The following is an 18,498-nucleotide window of genomic DNA, read 5'->3' as shown; positions in this document are numbered from 1 at the left end:
TTAAATCTAATTTTTTACATGGTAAAAACTTTCCCTGAGGTTTTCTAGTTAATCGAGGGTTTTAAGGGGTCCTCGGTAAAAAAGAAAATAAAAAAATTAAGGAGGTAGTGAGTGAAAATTTAGGGTTGCCCAATTGTTCGATTGGGTAAAAAAGATTATCAAGTTAGGTAAATAAAAAATGATAATTCCAAAAATTACCAAAGTGAATTTTGTTTCTCTGAATTATTCAAATGTTAATTATTAAATTGAGAACAATAAGATTTTTTTTTTCTTTTCCAATTTGTGAGGAAGAAAGCCCAATTATTCACGCCACGAGCACCCTCCAACGGTCAATAATCAACGACAATCATGCACCGGCCGACACCATCTCAAAACATGAAGACAATCCCGTAATTAACTCAAAATCCAAGGATAACTAAGTAACATCAAAACATTTACAAATCCACGTGTCTCCTCATAAATCCCCTCAAAGCTCAGCTCTTCATGAGATTCCTTTCCCTCTCTTTATTTAGTCCCGAACCAAAACTCGCTCCTCAACTCAATCATCATCTCACCTTGACTCGGTCCTCACTCACTCCCATGGAGCTCTTATTACTACCCATCATCATCATTCAAACCTTCATCACTCCAATATCAATCGCGATCAGCAACCGTTGATCTTTTATAAATCTGAAAAAGTCTCTTCCTTTCCCCCCCTTTCTGTTGACTTTATTGTTCCGTCAACGAATCAGATGGCTCGTTCGCCGTTTCATCGGATTCTGCTCTTTGCTTGGATAGTTGTCCTCTTAATGGATGGGGTTCACGCGAGTGATGGTGATGCTGATCCGATTTACAAGTAAAAGCTTGTCTTTTGATTCATTTGCATTTCAATATGAGCTTGATTAAGTAATTTTTATGGTTAATTAGACTTTAAATTCTGCATCATTGACTGAATTTAGTAATTAGTAGTTATTTTTGTTTAGTTTTGACTGTGAATTTGAATTTGAGAGGTGAAAAATGCTGGCTATTTAGTACTGAAATAATGATTTATGAATTGAAATTCAATGGTTTTTTGGTCAAATTTTGGGTTGCAATCGGAAAAGATTTTTTACTGGTTTTTAGAAATTCTTACAATTAATGGGTTCTTTTAAGTTTTTATAATGGTTTGGTGTGTCATAATTTCATGCTTATGAGAAGCCTTACTGCTGATGACTTATTTATTAGAAAGGTCTTTAATAACAAGGATGCAAATTTGGGGTGGTTGGAGTTTAAAACTTGAAGCTTCTCTGCTGTTTTCGGGCAATGTGTGAGGAGTAATAAGGAGAGAAAACCAGGGTGTCTTAGAGTTTTGCTTGGAGGATTGACTAATTTGAGGGTATCTATGTTTAGGAGATGTTGCGTATTTGCTTTGGCAGAAGGTAAAAAAAACAATCCATGGGGGCTGCAGGGGGTGCCATTCATCGTCATGTTGTTCATAATCACTGTTCATTTGCATAAATAGCATTCATAAAGTTTAAGAATTTTTTTTGAGGGGTTGCAGCTCCCCTAGTCCCCACTATGGCCTGTTTTCTATTTTGTTTGAGTTTGGTTTTGTTAGGATTGGAATTAACTATAGTTTTTATTATGCATTTACTACTCAATTACCAGAGCTTGTGTGGAGCAATGTGAGAAAACTGGGTGTGTGGGGGAAAAATGCTTCCAACACTGTAAATTCTCGTCTGATGGGAAGCCGGAGGGTGGGCCATGGTATCTACAAGAGCCACTCTATCTGCAGTGGAAACAATGGGATTGTCGTAGTGACTGTCGATACCACTGCATGCTCACCAGGGAGGAAGAAAGAGAGAAACTTGGTGGGAAGCCTGTCAAGTATCATGGGAAATGGCTGTTTCGTCGTGCTTATGGTTTTCAGGTTTCTATGTGTAATTTCTAGTTCAACATTAAGATTTACCCATGCTGAATAATTGATCCACCTATCTTACATTGATATTTTTTTGCCTTTTCAGGAACCTGTTTCTGTTGCTCTCTCTGCACTCAATCTCGCTATTCAGTTTCATGGTTGGGTATCCTTTTTCATCCTGATATACTACAAGTTGCCGCTGACTCCTAGTAAGAAGAATTACTATGAATATACTGGCTTGTGGAACATCTATGGGATCCTATCTATGAACTCCTGGTTCTGGAGTGCTGTTTTCCACAGTCGGTAAGCAATATTATGAGAATTGTTTGGAGAGGGCCTAAAGCTGTCTTCTCAAAATCATGACAAACTAACCTTCCTATCAACAATTTGAATATGTGCTTAATTTGGAAAGGTGGAAGATAGATCTTCAGCTGCTATTTTAGATTTTATATTACCTTCGGGTTCTTTGTAGCATGGTAAAAGATATTACCGTAAAGAGTACATTGAGAAAGAAGATGTTGAATCTGCTAATTCGTGGTAGCAAACATCTGTTTTAGCTGTAATGTGACAATGGCATATATGCACATTCCTTTCTATTTTAAAATTACGTTCTGTTTTGCCTTGTTATCTGGCGTGTGATTTTCTAATTTAATTCATTGCATTGCAGAGATGTTGAGTTGACAGAGAAACTACATTTTTCGTCTGCTGTGGCATTACTAGGGTTTTCCCTTATCCTAGCAATACTGCGAGCTTTCAGCGTGAGAAATGAGGCTTCCAGGGTCATGGTTTCTACTCCAGTGATTGCATTTGTTACTACACATATCTTATATCTGAACTGCTACAACCTTGATTATGGTAATTCTGTCTTCTAATCTTCCTGCTCTACAAGAAAAAATAATAGACCTTTATTTAAAACTAATGCTGGAGCTACAAGGCATATTGCTCTAAGATATTTCAGGCTTTAAGTGTTTGTTTAAATAAGCTTTGTCTTAGTCCATTTAGGACTGTCTTGTCACACTTGTTCTTCTGTCCTGGTCCCACCTCTTCTGCCGTACTCTTTTTTTTTTGTACTCAAACTGCATTCAATTTTTTCGTTGTTGCTCCAAGCACTGATTTTGTTGAATACAACTTAACAATAATCTCCATTGCAGTTTTTTCCATTGCATTTACATGCATGCCTAACCTTTCTTGCCATGCCATTTTTCATCTTAGCATCCTATTAAGCTAAATTTCATGCTATGTAGTATCACTATTTCCAATCTGTTAGCACCTATAGACCAAATAAGTAGTCTCTTTTAACTGTTGACTGAGCTAATGAAATCTATAATGTAAATTCATTCATGCTTTGGAAATTTACATATTTGACTTTTATATTATGCGGCTGAAATGTGACCAATGCAACTGTCCACTTGGTAGTCCTGGACCAAGGAACTGCTTTGTTCCTGGACAAGCTTCCCTAGAAATGCCTACACCTCCCTTCCCCCATGCCCTAGAAAACGACATTTGATGGTCAAAACGTGGGGGGTCAAGATGAAATGATGGAACAATTGCTGTCTAAAACTTGGTATCATATGCTTGCCTAGTGGAAGTGGTTTTTGAACGGGTCCATTATTTTGCAGGTCTAAACATTAAAGTTTGTGTAACCATGGGCGTAGCCCAGCTTCTCATTTGGGCAGTGTGGGCTGGTGTCACTCACCACCCTTCCTGGTCTAAGTTGTGGGTGGCTGTTGTTGGAGGCGGACTTGCCATGCTCTTGGAAATATATGACTTCCCGCCTTACCACAGATTTGTGGATGCTCATGCTCTCTGGCATGCCACTACCATCCCACTTACATATCTTTGGTGGAGCTTTGCGAAGGATGATGCTGAGTTTAGAACATCAAGTCTCCACAAGAAAGCAAAGTAGAATTTCTCTACCCTAATGCTTGTGGTAAATGATTTTTTGGACAGCATCAAGCACATTAAGTACCTCTCTGTTGAACATCTGAACTGCAGTTCCTTGTGTATACCTTTTTCCCAAATGCTTAGGCATTTGTTGGCCCTTTCATTAGCACTTCAATTAGTGATCATCTGATTATTTCATGATGTTGTATAGATTCTGCAACGAAATTCAACTTTTAGATCACTATACGTTTTCATTTTCATTTTTGTCTAAAGAATCTGGGGTAACCACATTTTTGTATAAAGTGTGTTTTCTGTTTATAGATATGGTGGGTTTCATGGTTTTTGCTTAAGTTCAATGAGTAACAGAAGTGATGTTTGCTTCAAGCAGGATTTGGAGGTTATAGTTTATTTTGACCCCTAAAGTTTGGTGCAGCAACTTTTTTGTCATTTTGAATTGTCATTACAAAAAACCAAAGGAGGAGTGAGACACAAAATACCATTTAATTTTCACGATGATGAAATTGCCCTTAAGCTATTTATCATGATATAACCGTTATTTTCAAGTTTTACAGGGATAAAATTGTCTTTTTATTTTTTTACAATAAAATCTCTACCTCTCAAATAAAAATAAATAAATAAACTAGCATTTAGAAGCTTTTTAGTCTTATTTTTTTAACATAGTAAAATGACTTAATTACTTTTAAATCTAAAATTTATTAAACTCTCTTTAAGGAGTTTTTTATCTTTTTGTAACGGTTTTTTTAGTTAATATCGAGTTAACTTAAGTTTTTTTATATATTTTAATAAATATTTAATATTTTAAAAACATTATTGGCGTCTGAAAAGTTATTCAGTCACCAAATATTGTTAGAAAAATCTCGGCACTCCCTCCGTGATTTTATCAAGATACAACCGTTATTTTCAATTTTTTTAGGTTAAAATTGTCTTTTTATTCTTTTCACAAAAAAAATACTTACCCCTAAAAAAAAAAAAAACTTACATTTAGGGGTTTTTTAGTCTTTCACTTTTTTAGCATGGTAAAATGACTTAATTAGTCTTAAATCCAAAATTTACTAAACTCTTTTTAAGGGGCTTTTTCATCTTTTTATCACTTTTTTTTTTTAATATCAAGTTAACTCAAATATATATATATATATATATATATATATATATATATATATATATATATAATTAAAAAAAAATGTTGGCACCTATGAGCCATTTAGTCACCAAACGAAACTTATCTCTAGTTTAGAGATCCGTTCTAGTTTACTGGTTTATTTTTATTTATTTTTTTAAGATGATGTTTTTTAAAACTTCATCATTAAGTATTTATATCAGTGATTAGGCTACGATTTTTTTTATTTGCTTTCTATATGATTTTTTTGTGATTTTTCAGAATAAACCGGGCTATCATAGATCTTTTTATTTGTTGTTTTTTGTTGGATTTACTTTGGCAAGTTTTCTAAATTGATTTTTTTTTTTCTAATTTTATCATTCAACACTAAAAAAGTATTTTTTATTATTTTTTAAAAATAATTTATAACATCAGCGCATCAAAATGATCTAAAAATACTAAAAAAAAAATATTAATTTGAAGTAAAGAAAAAAATAAAAAGATTTCAAATTTTTTCAAAAGCGCTTTTGAAATGCAAAAACAAATAGGACCAATAATATATCGGTTAGGAATTAATTTCTTTTTTGATTCCATCATTCAAGGTTGAGTGTTTTTTATATTAGGCTTCATGATTTTCTTTGATTTTTTTTATTCATCTATCTCAGTCCCATCACTTAGCCTGCAGATTTTGCGGGTTGGCTCAATTTTTTTTAGGGTCACTCTTTTTAAATTCAAGTTGTTTCAGAATTGAGCTGCCTGATGTTTCCTGATTTGCCTTCTATTTTATTGTCTCATTCGCGTGACCATGATCGACGAGCTTGGTCTGCATGGGTTTTTTTATTCTTTTTTTTAATTGATTCTCTTTTAAATTTCATCTTTCGATGCTGAATTTGTTCGGGATTTGACTTTGAATTTTTTTTCATCTGATTTTTATTTGCCTATCTTGGTCTCATGGCTTATATACGTGACATGCTAGGTCATGTTAACCCGAGTTATTTTTTTTGTTCAATATTTAATTGAGTAGAATCTTAACTTCATCGCTATTTTTTAATTGTTTTTTTTTTTCATATGTTCCTGTTATTCTTCTTCTTTTAAGTTGATTCATAAATCAACCTTTTTTATAGGTCAAGTCTTTGCCCTGAGTTGTATTTTTTTAAAGCATACTTTAGTTAACTAGACATTTTTTTCTACTTACATAAAAAAATGTTTTGGCCGTTTGCATAGCCCAGACCTTTAAATCTAGTTAAATACTAAAAGCCAATATCTACAAAAAAATATTAAAATAAAAAAAATCTATAATGATCATTGAAAGGACTCAGAAATATGTCATCTCTCTGATCAGTTATCCTCGTCTCTTTTGATGATTCTTCCATAATTCAGCAATAAATTTGAAATTAAAAAAACATTTAATGAAAGTAAATTCGTAACACTCTATTTGTATAGTTATATAGATGCATATTTTATTGCATGATTATGTTGTTTGTTCATTGTTGTCTTAAGTTTTTACTCTAATTTTAGCGATTAAACTAATTAACTTATATGAAGCCCATCTAATTACATTAACCAACCCCCAGCCCCATTGCATGTCATCCTTCAGTAATTGGCAAAAGAGAACAAAGAAAAGGCACAATTTCTTCATCTAAAATGCCGAGAGAGACGAGTCCAGGCTTGAAGATCCTCTGGTTATGGACCATCGGCACCGCCGGCAGTAAGATCACCACCTAGAAAAACCCATTTCCTCTATCCTCCTATATATGAATTTATTTATTGATTTTTATTGTTGCAGTTTTGGTTACAAGTGTGGTAAGGACCAGGCTAAAAGACATGGAGCAGATGATGAACACTGACCACCAGCAGCAGCAGCAGGAAGAGCATCAAAGCAGTCTAAGTGATCCAGTCTTATTGGATTCTGACGAGGGAGTCATTGAAGAAGTGAAATCGTAGGCTTAGCAGCTAGTAAACTAGTGTCAGCTATGTGTTTGTTTAATGTCTCGAAAGAATATGGGAGCCCAGTACTTTTGTTGTCTATTTGTTGAATTTGACTGACTATAATTGAGACCAAATAATTAGGCGTGACTCTCCAATGTGTTTGCTGAATGTTTTGAAATGGAATATCCTCTTGCTAGCTAATTGAATTTTGTTTTGAGTAAAATCACTGTGCATAAATAATGTGAGGAATGCAAGATTCTCTAGCCTTGTAAAAATCATGGTTTGTGAAAGTGTTGCTTGGAAGGTAAAACTGAACCCCATAATGTTTAGTTTCGTTAGAATTTGGTTGAGGTTTGGTGCTTCTGTAAGTTGTATCAGGTTAAATCAAGCATTAAGCTGCATCAGACAATATTAGTTGCTAAGGGTACTTTGAAGTACCACTGATAGTTGAATATGTCTGGATGGGCTGGGCAGGCTGAATAGAAGACTGGCACTGTGTAATTCCTGCAGGAGGTTGAAGTTGGTTTTGCAACGAATGGTCTGGTAGCGTATATGGTTGCATTGCTAACCTTGCTGTGATGTGTATTTTTTTCTTCCTTTGGCTTTTTTGGCCCATGCCAAAGGGTCAAATAAATGATATCCATGGGCGAACAGGAAAAATTGCAAGGAAACAACCAAGGAAGAGTGTCTTCATGCGCTGAGAGTTTGCAAACAGGCTTGGGGCTTCCTGCTTCCCAGCCAAAATGAACCCGACTTCTTTGCTGTAAATTGTTTAATGTGGCTGATGAGGAACTTAAAGGCAGAAGGTGATGATTTGAGTTCGACCACTTCTGTTTGGTATCATTATTAATCTGGGAATCATGGTAATGGTGGAATACTGTAGTTTTTGGTGGGAAAGGGCTTAAGCCGCAACAGCCGGTGTGTGACATCAGAAGTTTTCCTGAGGAAATCTGGTTCGTTGATGGTTTGACAAGGGGAAAGATGACTTCTAGCACCAGAGTAGAGAAGTTGATCAGCTGGGATCTCCTCCATCCAGTTGGTTGGTTCAAACTCTCAATACTTACGGAGCTTCGAAGGGCAATCTGGGTTTGGCAGGAGCTGATAGTTTGATGTAGTTTCGTTGTGTTGGACAGAAACCTTTGTTGTGTTTATCTGCTGTAAGACTGGTGTGAGAAATACTTGAAACATTTAAACATGCACATAAAGCTGCAAACAAATAGAAAATTGGGCAAGTAGCATCAGATGAAGCTGAGGCTTGAAACAGCTTTCGCATGTTTAAATGTCATTAATACATGATGATGCGATTGTAATTAATTTCACAAATATTTATTAACATTAACAGTAACCCTAAATCTTATTACTCACTTCAATTTTCACACTGCTGCAGATTTCTACCAAACAATCCAACCCAGAAAACCAGAGGTATGACAATATTTGATAATTTTATCCGTACTGGCAAAAATATAAGTCCGGATTACCTTAATTATCATCCTAATTACTCTACTAATAACTAAAAATATTAAACAGAAAAACTCCATAATGACATGTCGGTGTCATTATTTTCCATGTTATCCAAACTATCCCCACCGGAATAACCACAACAATTAGGTGGCGGCAATAACATCCCTTCTGCAATATTAGCCAACAAACCTGGCATTCCAAAATCTGCATCATCATCCATATAAAACACATCCCCCGCCGCCGTCCCTGCAACCTTCTCAACCTCATCTCCCGTCCTCGTTAACTCAACTCCCAGACTCCCCTCCGGCCGGAAAGCCTCTGCTGCCTCCGCTGCAGCCTTCTGAATATCCTTAGCATCGCTGGAAGCCGGAGTAGGCAACCTCCAGGCAGAATCAGCAAAATTCAAGCAAGCAGACCTCCCCCTCAACGCCAAAGCAGCAACATCATGTGCCCTAGCAGCCATATCAGCCGTAGGAAAAGTCCCTAACCAAATCCTTGATTTCTTATTAGGCTCTCTAACTTCACAAACCCACTTACCCGAATTCCTCCTCCTCACCCCTCTATACACAGGATGCCTTGTTTCCCTAAACTTCTTTCTTCCTGCCCTCTTCTTCGGATTCCTGGAAGCTAATATTACTTCCTCATCAGAAAAAATTGCACCTGGTTGAACTCCTTTAGTAACACTACTAGTGATGCTACTATCTGAAAGAACAGAAGAATAAGAACATTCTTGCTCGTCAAGAACTGACAACAAACTCATTGACCCAATTGGGTTCTGATCAGAATAACTACAGAAAACATCCATAAAGTAATGTTCTTGAGTTCTTTTATATATTGGATACTAAAACACTCTAGTGAAGTATTGTATATGCTCTAGCTGAGAACTCCTTTCTCACACTAAGTTAGTACTAGACTGGGGCTACCTTATATATGTTATGGTGGGAGGGCAATAAGGGGGTGTGCCTTTCACACGGCAATGTGGTTATAAGGAGCCAGCTAAGGTCACCACGATTTACGCATAGATTTTGATTTTTTTATATATATATGGAATAATCTAAGTGGGACTCAGTCTTGCTTTGGCAAAGACCAGCTGTATTTGGTATGGAGACAAGTGGGTTCTTGGCGTGACACGTGTGACTTTGACCCTTTGGGGGGGGGTGTTTTGGATTGTAATTTTCCACTTGAGGGAATGAACCTGTGGCTGTCAGAGTCAAAGGACTTGGTCTCGTGGGTTGGATTCAGGTTGGGGAGCTTAGTGTTGATGCTGCAATTGATCGCCGAGTTTTTGTTTGGCGTGTTTTCTTCGTTGAGTTAGTGCTTGTTTGTTTCTACTGTTTTAGAAGTTTCACGCCACAAAGATATTTTCATGGTTGCGTTTGTCTTTTTCAAGCTAAAAGACATTATTATTATTATTATTTTATTTTGCTTAAACGGCGTCGATAAACACCGTCTTAATCGTTGTCAGGGAACTTGTAATAAATATGTAGCTTGATGATGCTTCTATACGAGCAGGAAGAATGTTATATGAAATTAAAAAATACAGACAGATGTTACACATAATCATCTCAGTTGTGACGGTGAAATTATTATTCTTGTTATCAATTTTAAAAAAATAAAATTGATACTTTAATTTATATGTTTGTCAGATAAGAGCTTTAAATAAAGTTTTTTTTTAGCTATTTAATAAAAAAAACATTTATTTATAATCAAGGCTTCTTTAAATAAATTTATGATAATACACAGTACAAATAATAGATTTAATAGTTGTATATTGCTTTCATTAAAATCTCAGGTTTATACAATAATATATATACACACACACACACACACACACACGGTCCTTCCTATCTATATTATTCCCAGGAAATATATATTCTCGACCCTCCTATCAAATGCATTTATGTCATTCATGTATCTATCTCTTCTAGATTTTTAACTCTATCTATGTTATTATAAATGGAATCTGATGAAAATATCCAAAGATTAATTAAGGCTTGAAAAAATCGTTACTCCAGGCGAGTAATTGGAGAGTGGAGACCTTCAAGAAGTTTCTTAGAAACCACACGAGCAGACAATTTGAGAGAGCGATGAGGTGGCAAATGGCATTTGCATGTGGATAAGAAGTAAGAGTGTCCTCCCCAGAATGACGTCACACAGATCCCACAACACGGTTCGTTATTTTACAGTTAACCGGTGGCTTTCCCGCGTAAACGTGTGGACCACGTGCGTTTTATTGTACACTGCTCCGGTGCTCCCCCCACGTCTATCCTTTTCCACCTTGCCCTTCTTGCACCTTTAAAAATAATTAAAAACTGAAAATTGCTGTATATTTATAAAAAAGACACGTATATTATATTTATGAAATTTAATATTCTATTAAAAAAATAAAAAAAGGTAAATATTTGTAATTCTAGAGTGCCTGATATCATGTCATGTGTATTAATTGTAAATACGTGCTAAATTTTATTGAATATTATAAAAATATAGCATGATACATGTGTTGTGTTGATCTTATTTTTACAGTTTGTTTTCATTTTTACTTATGAATTTTTTTTAAAGTGATGAAAATAAAATAAGAAACTTGATTTATTTTGATTTGAGTTTTATTGCATTTGAATTTATTCAGAAAAATAATTTTTCTATTTATCATTAACATGAAAGTGAATATATTTTTTTGGTAGTTTAGTACCGCATTCATACCTTTATTATCCATAACTTAGCGATAGAAATATATTTATCTGTGATTTCTTTTATATATCTGTATCAATATTTTTCTTCAAATTATATCCCTGAAAATAATTATTAGTATGATATTAGCTATTTTTTAAACACTATAAAATTAGTTTTTCGGCCTTGGACCGACTAATAAGCAAGAATCCATTCTTGATAACATAAGAAAGAAAATAAATTATATATAATTATAAGATAATTAAGATATAAGACGTGGTATCTATCATATACAATAGGGAAAGAGTATTGAATTGTTGTAAATATATTGACCTCACAAATTGATTAAAGTATTCCACGCTTCCATCCAATGAACACCATGAGTTATGCTTGTGTTTCAGCCTAGCAATGTGGAGACGGCGAGTGATGTCAATCTTCTTACAAAAGAAGTTAGCGAGGAAACGGGTGGCTGTGTCTATCCCATCTATCGCATCACTGCGTTCGCACAGATTTTAGGTGGTAAGGGAAGGAGGAATCTTTTCCTTTTTTGTTTTCCTGTCTTTTTCCCACATTTTCTCGGTATCCAAACAACAAGTGGCTGCGATAAAGGGTCAAAGTGGGTTGTCGTTGATTTTAAGACAAAGGTAGAGATATTACTTCGTTTTCTTCGTGATGTCAGCCACGATCACTAAATATATTTTTGGCAGCGCTATTAAACCGTGTTTTTTAAAAATTTTATTTTTATTTTTAAATTTTTTTAATATTTTTAGATTGTTTTGACGAGCTGGTGTTAAAAATAATTTTTTAAAATAAAAAATATATTATTTTAATATATTTTCGAGTAAAAACACTTTGAAAAACAACCGCAATATATATATTGTATTTGTAATCCTAAGATATTTAGCTGAATCAGGTGAACTACGCGTATGGACTGCCGCAACATTGATCTAATCCTAAGATATTTATTTTGGGTGAATAGAGGAATATTTATTAGGATATTGATTTGGGTTGGTGGTATCCATCATGTAACTTGCTACTAATAGCTATTTCCTCGTGGAGCCCATTTCTTGTCATGATCTTCCCTTTTTTAGCAATGAAATGTACTTATCATCCTTTACTATCCATAACTTTGAAAAAGTTAAAATAAATATTATTTTAAGGTTAATTTCCTCAATTCAGTTAAGTAGCATTTTTCTAACTTATCATGATGGTTACTGTAATGTTGTTTTAAAATATTTTATAAAAAAATGGGTTAATATATATTTTTTTAATTTTTGATATCAGAAAATCAAAATCATTAAAAAAACCACTAAAAAATATCAGTTTGATATTTTTTTAAGGTAAATAAACTCTTGAAAGGCACCCAAACATGAGTGGAAACACAATACTAAACAAGAAGTTAAAATATAAATTTGATGTTTTTGTGGTGCGGTCTGCGTTTTGCCTTAACTATCTATTTAAAAGTATTTGATTAATTAACATATAGCACGGTTTTTTATAAGCCCAACTAAAACTAAAACAAAATTCAATATCGAACATTTTTTAAAAAAAAACATTTTTATCTTATATTTACAATTCAATCTTTGGCTGCAATTAATAAATTGATTATAATTCACTAACCCATATAATTCTCAATATATTTTATTGATTGCACATATAAGATTTTGAGTTTGTAGTTAAGATATTTTTATGGTAAGAAAAACAAGAACTTGTCTACATCCTATTTTTGCGTTGAAAAAAAAAAAAAAACTTAGATATAATAATATGTGAATTAAAATATAAAATATGATATCTACTGTATACAATGATGTAAAATATCTGGAAAATTATTGGGTGGTTGTAAGCATACTGACCTCACAATTGATCACAGCGCTCCACGCATCCGTTCAATGAGCACCATGAATTATTTTCGTGCTGTCAATTTTACGAGGGAAAGTGAGCGTGGCTAATCCCATCTGTTGCCTCGCAGCGTTCGTACGGACTTTCCGTTTCAAGGGAAGGGCAACCTTTTCCTTTTTGTTTCCTTGTCCTGTCCCCGCACTTTCTTGGTATCCAAACACCGAGAGAGAGAATGGGGCCCATCAATTTTGGATTCGAAGAGATTGTTTTGATTGGTTACTCTGTACTTTATAAATTTATTCTTGCACCTTTTCACTATAGATATATAGTTACTTTATCTTTGTCGTGTTTCGCTTCGGATTGAATAGTTTTTTAACATGAAAAAATTAATATGCATGCCTTTTTAAAATTTAATTAAAAAGTATTTTAAAAATTTAATTTTGGTCCTCAGATCTAGAATGTTACACTTCTAGTACTTTAAAATTTTATTTTTTTGTTGTTGTTAAAATAGTATTCTAAATCACTAATTTCATCGCACGAAAAATTATAAATTGTCAAATGATGGAAGGTTAGACATTTTTTAATTTTTTTTTCCATGTGGCATTTGTGTATTCGTTAAAATTGAAAAAAAATGTTTAATATATATTTAATATTTGATTTTGATAATAAAGTATTACTGAAATATTGGCTTGATTGACGTGGATCAAGAAATTGGCTTGATTGACGTGGATCAAGAAATTGTTCATGTGAACAATAAAGCATCTTACTTGTTTTTCTTTTAAAAACTGGCCATTAAATTTTATTCTCCTTTTAACTTAGTGTTTTTTTGGTTTTTTAAGAAAATTAATTTTTTAATGTTTTTAAATTGTTTTAACTTACGGATATTAAAAATATTTTTTTAAAAATAAATTTTTTAATATATTTTTAAATGAAGCAAACTTTTATTACACTCTCAAATACCCTTCAAGCCTGTTCGGGAGCGTGGTTATGGTTGTTTTTCAAAGTGTTTTTCGTGCTGAAATGCATCAAAATGATGCTTTTTATTTTTTAAAAATTATTTTTGAAATCAGCACATCAAAACGATTCAAAACATACAAAAAAAATTAAATTTTAAAAAAATATAATTTACACCGCATTTTCAAACATCTTTTTATAACCAATTTAACGAGGAATCAGGTTTAATATCAGTGCAAATTTATTAGACGTATTGCCTCTCTCACTGGAGCTGAATGTTCGCATTTCAAGTGGGTAGTGAAAGTGGAAAAAACATTGGTGTGACACGCAAATCGAAAAGGACCCCATATATACCAGCTAGTCCTCCTGCCACTCTTTTTGAAATCTTGGCCTTGGGACCTTGTTTTCATGCAGCCCTTTTCTGTGGATTACAAAGCTACAACACATACGTCGACTGTTGAACCTGTTTCCAACGACCCAGAAAAGAATTGCGAGCCCTCTGAAGTCTGAATCGCTATTTTGTTTTCTAACCAGCTAATGAACTGCTAAGCAGGGCCAGAAATCATTCAACCTTGGACGTCAGCTTCGAATTTGAAACCGTACTATATGCATTTGTCAAAGGAAATGATTCCTGGATAACTCTCTGTCAAAGGAAAGTGAAAGATATTAACTAAGAAGAAAGATACCTACAAGCATATCAAAACTTTCATTTCAATATTATAGTAGATAAATCCACCGATACTATATTAAAGTATATCATCAATGATAACCGTAGTCAGGGGCGGAGCCAGGAATTTTTTCTATCCTGAGCTATGATATAAATATACATAAATTATTTTTTAAGATCAATCATTCACTTAAATATATAAAATTTTCAAGTTAACAATAAAGTTTTAATTCAAATACATAACATAAAATATATAAAAAATAAAATTTAAAGTACATAAAATTCAAAATAAAAATAAAAATAAATTATACTATCAAAACTGCACTCTTCGATGTTTTGTAGAATAGAATTCATCTATGATCGAATCCGAATCAATATCTTCAACAAGCTCTCGTTCAATGTAAATCATCATAGAATCTGCTAAGAACTCCTCTTCCATTTTATTGCGAAGCACAGTTTTCACATGTTTCATAGCTGAAAATGCCCGCTCTGTAGTGGCAGTGGAAACAGGCAAAGTCAAAACAAGACGAATCAACCTGTCAATCAAATGATAGTGTTGCGACTTATTTGTTTCAGCTAATCCTCGACATAATTCAGAAATGGTAGACATATTCTGAAAGCTCTCATGACGAATCACATCAATCTGATAATGCTCTAGCTGAGATCTCAAATAATACATCTCTTGTTCATTGAAATCTTCAGGATAAAATTTCTCAGCAAGCTTGTAAATAGCATCAACTTTAAATGATTTAAAGTTGTCTTTAGGTTCTAAAGCAGAGCTAAGTACAAGGAGTTCCACTGTCTCATCATTGAATCTAGAATTTAATTCTTTCAACTGAAAATCTATTGTTGAGTTAAATATATCATAATGATAATGCTGGTAAACTGTCACTGAACCTTGTTGTTGACATGAACGACCTGTAGCATTTTTGTACGAAGCATTCATATGTGGTATGTCAATCTCATATTTTGTGCAAACAAATTGCACATTTGCAAGGAGAAGATCAAATCCGGCATCTCTCAAAGTTTGAAGCAATGCTTTAGTAGTTGATACAAGATCCATCGCATTTAAGATGTCAAGAGATTTTTGCTGCAAAGCTCGACAAAGTAAATCAGTAATCCCCATTATTTTATGCATCAAATATAAGATGAATATAAATTCAAAAGATTTCATCACAATCAAACAACCACCAGCTTCTCCACGTATAGAATTAGAAGACCCTTCTTGAACCATACTTTCAAGCACAGTAATAGTTGCACCATACATATCTATTAAGCTGCAAATAGAATCAAAATGAGAGCTCCAGCGAGTAGTTCCACTTCGATGTAAATTACCAATTTGATTAGCCCCTCTACCAGTCTCACGTTCTCCAGTAGCTACCATATGTGCAATTTCTATAGCTTGAGCATAATGTAACTCGGTATGACGTTTGGGAGAAGCACAAATAAGGTTGATAATGGTTGTCAATTTTGAGAAAAATAACCAAATAGAAATCTCATTTCCAGCTGCTGCAACTAATGCCAGTTGTAGTCGGTGAGCAAAACAATGTACATAATATGCATAAGGACAATCTCTGAGAAATAGAGCTTGTAGTCCATTCCATGCGCCACGCATATTGCTAGCACCATCATACCCTTGACCTCGCATATTGAAAATATGCAAGTTATATCGAGCGAGCACATCACAAATTTCTTTTTTAAGTGTTGAAGAAGTAGTATCTGAAACATGCACAATACTAAAAAAACGCTCTCGTACAAAACCCTGAATGTCAACAAATCTCAAAACAATAGCCATTTGTTCTTTATTTGATGCATCTTTGGCTTCGTCAACCAAAATACAAAACTTTGCATCTCTAACTTCTTCACAAATCTTTTTCCTCACTTTGTTCGCAAGAATATGCAAAATCTCTTTTTGAATAGTCGGCGATGTATACTTTGCATTTTTCGGAGCTTTTTCTAAGACAACATCATCAATGTCAACATTCAGTCTCCCCATAAGTCTTATCATCTCCAAAAAATTACCTCGATTATTAGAAGCCGAAGATTCATCATGACCTCTAAATGCACATGCTTGTAAGCTAAGCCATCGAACACTTTCAATTGTTGTCATAAGTCTTAACCGATTTTTCTGAACTTCTTCAACAGTTTGTGCATTCAACACTTTATCAATATGTCTACTTACTTTCATTAAATCTTCAGCAGATTTCACAGCATTATTATGTGGTGAAGTGAGACTTCCCACATGCATCAAAAGTGCACATCTAACCCCATCATTAACCCTCTTCCAACTTCTAAAGCCTTCGGTGGTGAATGTGAGATGACGAGGCACTTTGTTTTCAAAGATAAAGCATGGAAAACAAAATACTGCATCCTTTGATGGAGAGTACTCTAGCCAAGGAAATTGATCAAACCAAGTGTACTGAAATCGACGATACTGTCTCCCTGATTCAGTCCTTGGATACTCTGCTAACTTAGGTTGATATGGACCCATTTTGATATAAGCTCTTCTAATTTCATCTTGTTGATTAATAGGATGTCTCCACACTGGAATTTGTAACCCAGGATCTCGTTCAAGAGTATTAACATCAATTTCAACTCTTTGAGATTTGGAAGGGGGTTGTTCACTACGATTTGACACATCAACATTGGAAGGAGAATGTCCTTTACTGGTTGATGTTTGTTCGTTTGGTTTAAAGAATGAAAGCATAGTTTTTCCTCTCTTGTTTCCTTGATTTTCCATTATAATTTATAACCTATTCAAGTAAAAAGGATTAGGAAAGTCAGGTGCAAGATGAAAAGATACTAATGCCACAATAAAATATTCATAAAATACAGAATATACAAGGATAAACTAGAGATGCAAACTACTGGGAGATTTGAAGAACTTAACTTTGAAATAACCAGTAAATTATTAGTCCTGAACTACTAGTGTGTTAGCATGCATCCATTTCTAGGGTACAGTCTACTGTTTACTCTACTAACAATTTACTGTAATGAATATGAAACATTGAATTCAAAATGAAAAGTCATGACTTGTAAATTCTTACCTGATGATTTTACACTCTTGCGGCTCTCTGTATAGATTTTTCTTCAAAATCCAAGCTAAAATTATATATTGTTGAGAAGAAAAATAGCTAAAACTCCAAGTTATTTAGAAGATATGTAAATTAATTAATTATTTATATTAAATAGATTTGCTATAAAATATAATTAATTAATTAGTATTGAAAGAGAAGATAGGTGGCTAATTAATTAGCATTGCTGTGGAAAGTAAAGTGGCGGCTGATGACAAGTAATTAATTTCTATTGCAAGGAAAAGTGGGACATTAGGTTTGTTGTAAAAGATGCGGAAAGTGGGGTGGGATATATGTTTGCTGTAAAACTGTAAAAGAGAGGAAAAGTGTGGGACATAGGCTGTGGAAAAATTTAAAAAAAATGGGTTATTAATTTTTTTAACCTGGGCTACAGCCCTCCTTAGCCTTGTAAAAGGCTCCGCCCCTGACCGTAGTCACTTGATTTTTTTTTTATTAACATAAATCTTCAGGTAAGTTTACATTATCTTCACTAATTCTACGAGTCATGAAATTAACAATTATATAAACTTTCAGAAACCCTGAAATTTATGAGATTCAAACCGGTAATCTCTAAAAAACAAATTTAAAATCTGAATAGTTAAGTCACACTCTTCTAGCGACTCACTTAATTTTAGTTGAGAGTATGACTTTAATGATGATTTTTATTGGTGCTGTTAAATTTGTTTTGTTGAATCTTTTTTAAAATGCTTATAATGTTATAATCTTAGTTTTAATGAGTTTCTAAAATTTTTTCTCTCTCTTTTTTTTTTTAAAAAAATTTATATCAATTTATTTTAATAATTTATTTAGAAGTGGCTATTTTTAAGCATGACATTAACAAACCATATTATTTTACCAAAGCTTTCTTTTTCCTGTGTTATTGACCACTATTTTTTTTTAAAAAAATGGTGTTAATTAAAAGGTGAAAATACGCGACATAATGATAGATCATAGTATACATGGGCATGGTTAGTTTAAGTGTCATTGTCTCCTAGCTAGCAAATTACAAAGTGAGTTCAATATTCCATTC

The 18,498-nt window shown here is 33.6% G+C and overlaps 4 protein-coding genes across 4 annotated transcripts; 2 read left to right on the top strand and 2 right to left on the bottom strand.

Moving 5' to 3' along the window:
* Positions 1 to 463: 463 nt before the first annotated feature.
* On the top strand, positions 464 to 4,110 carry LOC7474013 (uncharacterized). The gene is made up of 5 exons (XM_002322404.4): positions 464 to 835; positions 1,627 to 1,888; positions 1,983 to 2,179; positions 2,544 to 2,731; positions 3,496 to 4,110. Exons 1-5 carry the CDS (start codon positions 732 to 734, stop codon positions 3,780 to 3,782), a joined length of 1,038 nt encoding a protein of 345 aa, XP_002322440.1. The 5' UTR covers positions 464 to 731; the 3' UTR covers positions 3,783 to 4,110.
* Positions 4,111 to 6,172: 2,062 nt separating this feature from the next.
* On the top strand, positions 6,173 to 7,007 carry LOC7454470 (uncharacterized). The gene is made up of 2 exons (XM_002322403.4): positions 6,173 to 6,585; positions 6,664 to 7,007. Exons 1-2 carry the CDS (start codon positions 6,522 to 6,524, stop codon positions 6,819 to 6,821), a joined length of 222 nt encoding a protein of 73 aa, XP_002322439.1. The 5' UTR covers positions 6,173 to 6,521; the 3' UTR covers positions 6,822 to 7,007.
* Positions 7,008 to 8,110: 1,103 nt separating this feature from the next.
* LOC7454469 (dehydration-responsive element-binding protein 1A) lies at positions 8,111 to 9,186 on the bottom strand. Its single transcript, XM_002321841.4, has one exon. The coding sequence runs from the start codon at positions 9,070 to 9,072 to the stop codon at positions 8,326 to 8,328; it is 747 nt and encodes a 248-aa protein (XP_002321877.1). The 5' UTR covers positions 9,073 to 9,186; the 3' UTR covers positions 8,111 to 8,325.
* Positions 9,187 to 14,707: 5,521 nt separating this feature from the next.
* Positions 14,708 to 17,101, bottom strand: LOC112324289 (uncharacterized). The gene has a single exon (XM_024586151.1). It carries the CDS (start codon positions 17,099 to 17,101, stop codon positions 14,708 to 14,710), a length of 2,394 nt encoding a protein of 797 aa, XP_024441919.1.
* Positions 17,102 to 18,498: the final 1,397 nt, after the last annotated feature.

Source organism: Populus trichocarpa, chromosome 15 (genome assembly GCF_000002775.5).
Source record: "Populus trichocarpa isolate Nisqually-1 chromosome 15, P.trichocarpa_v4.1, whole genome shotgun sequence".
NCBI lineage: Eukaryota > Viridiplantae > Streptophyta > Magnoliopsida > Malpighiales > Salicaceae > Populus > Populus trichocarpa.
The sequence above is the reverse complement of the archived record's forward strand: the minus strand, read 5'-3'. Positions and strand labels throughout refer to the sequence as shown.

What these genes read in the sequence shown, in the direction of transcription:
- LOC7454470 (XM_002322403.4), top strand. Translation starts at nt 6,522, where the DNA reads ATGCCGAGAGAGACGAGTCCAGGCTTGAAGATCCTCTGGTTATGGACC. An exon ending in GACCATCGGCACCGCCGGCA is followed by an intron (nt 6,586 to 6,663) that starts GTAAGATCACCA and finishes TTATTGTTGCAG; the next exon opens with TTTTGGTTACAAGTGTGGTA.
- LOC7454469 (XM_002321841.4), bottom strand. Translation starts at nt 9,072, where the DNA reads ATGGATGTTTTCTGTAGTTATTCTGATCAGAACCCAATTGGGTCAATG.
- LOC7474013 (XM_002322404.4), top strand. Translation starts at nt 732, where the DNA reads ATGGCTCGTTCGCCGTTTCATCGGATTCTGCTCTTTGCTTGGATAGTT. An exon ending in GATGCTGATCCGATTTACAA is followed by an intron (nt 836 to 1,626) that starts GTAAAAGCTTGT and finishes CTCAATTACCAG; the next exon opens with AGCTTGTGTGGAGCAATGTG. An exon ending in CTGCTACAACCTTGATTATG is followed by an intron (nt 2,732 to 3,495) that starts GTAATTCTGTCT and finishes ATTATTTTGCAG; the next exon opens with GTCTAAACATTAAAGTTTGT.
- LOC112324289 (XM_024586151.1), bottom strand. Translation starts at nt 17,101, where the DNA reads ATGCTTTCATTCTTTAAACCAAACGAACAAACATCAACCAGTAAAGGA.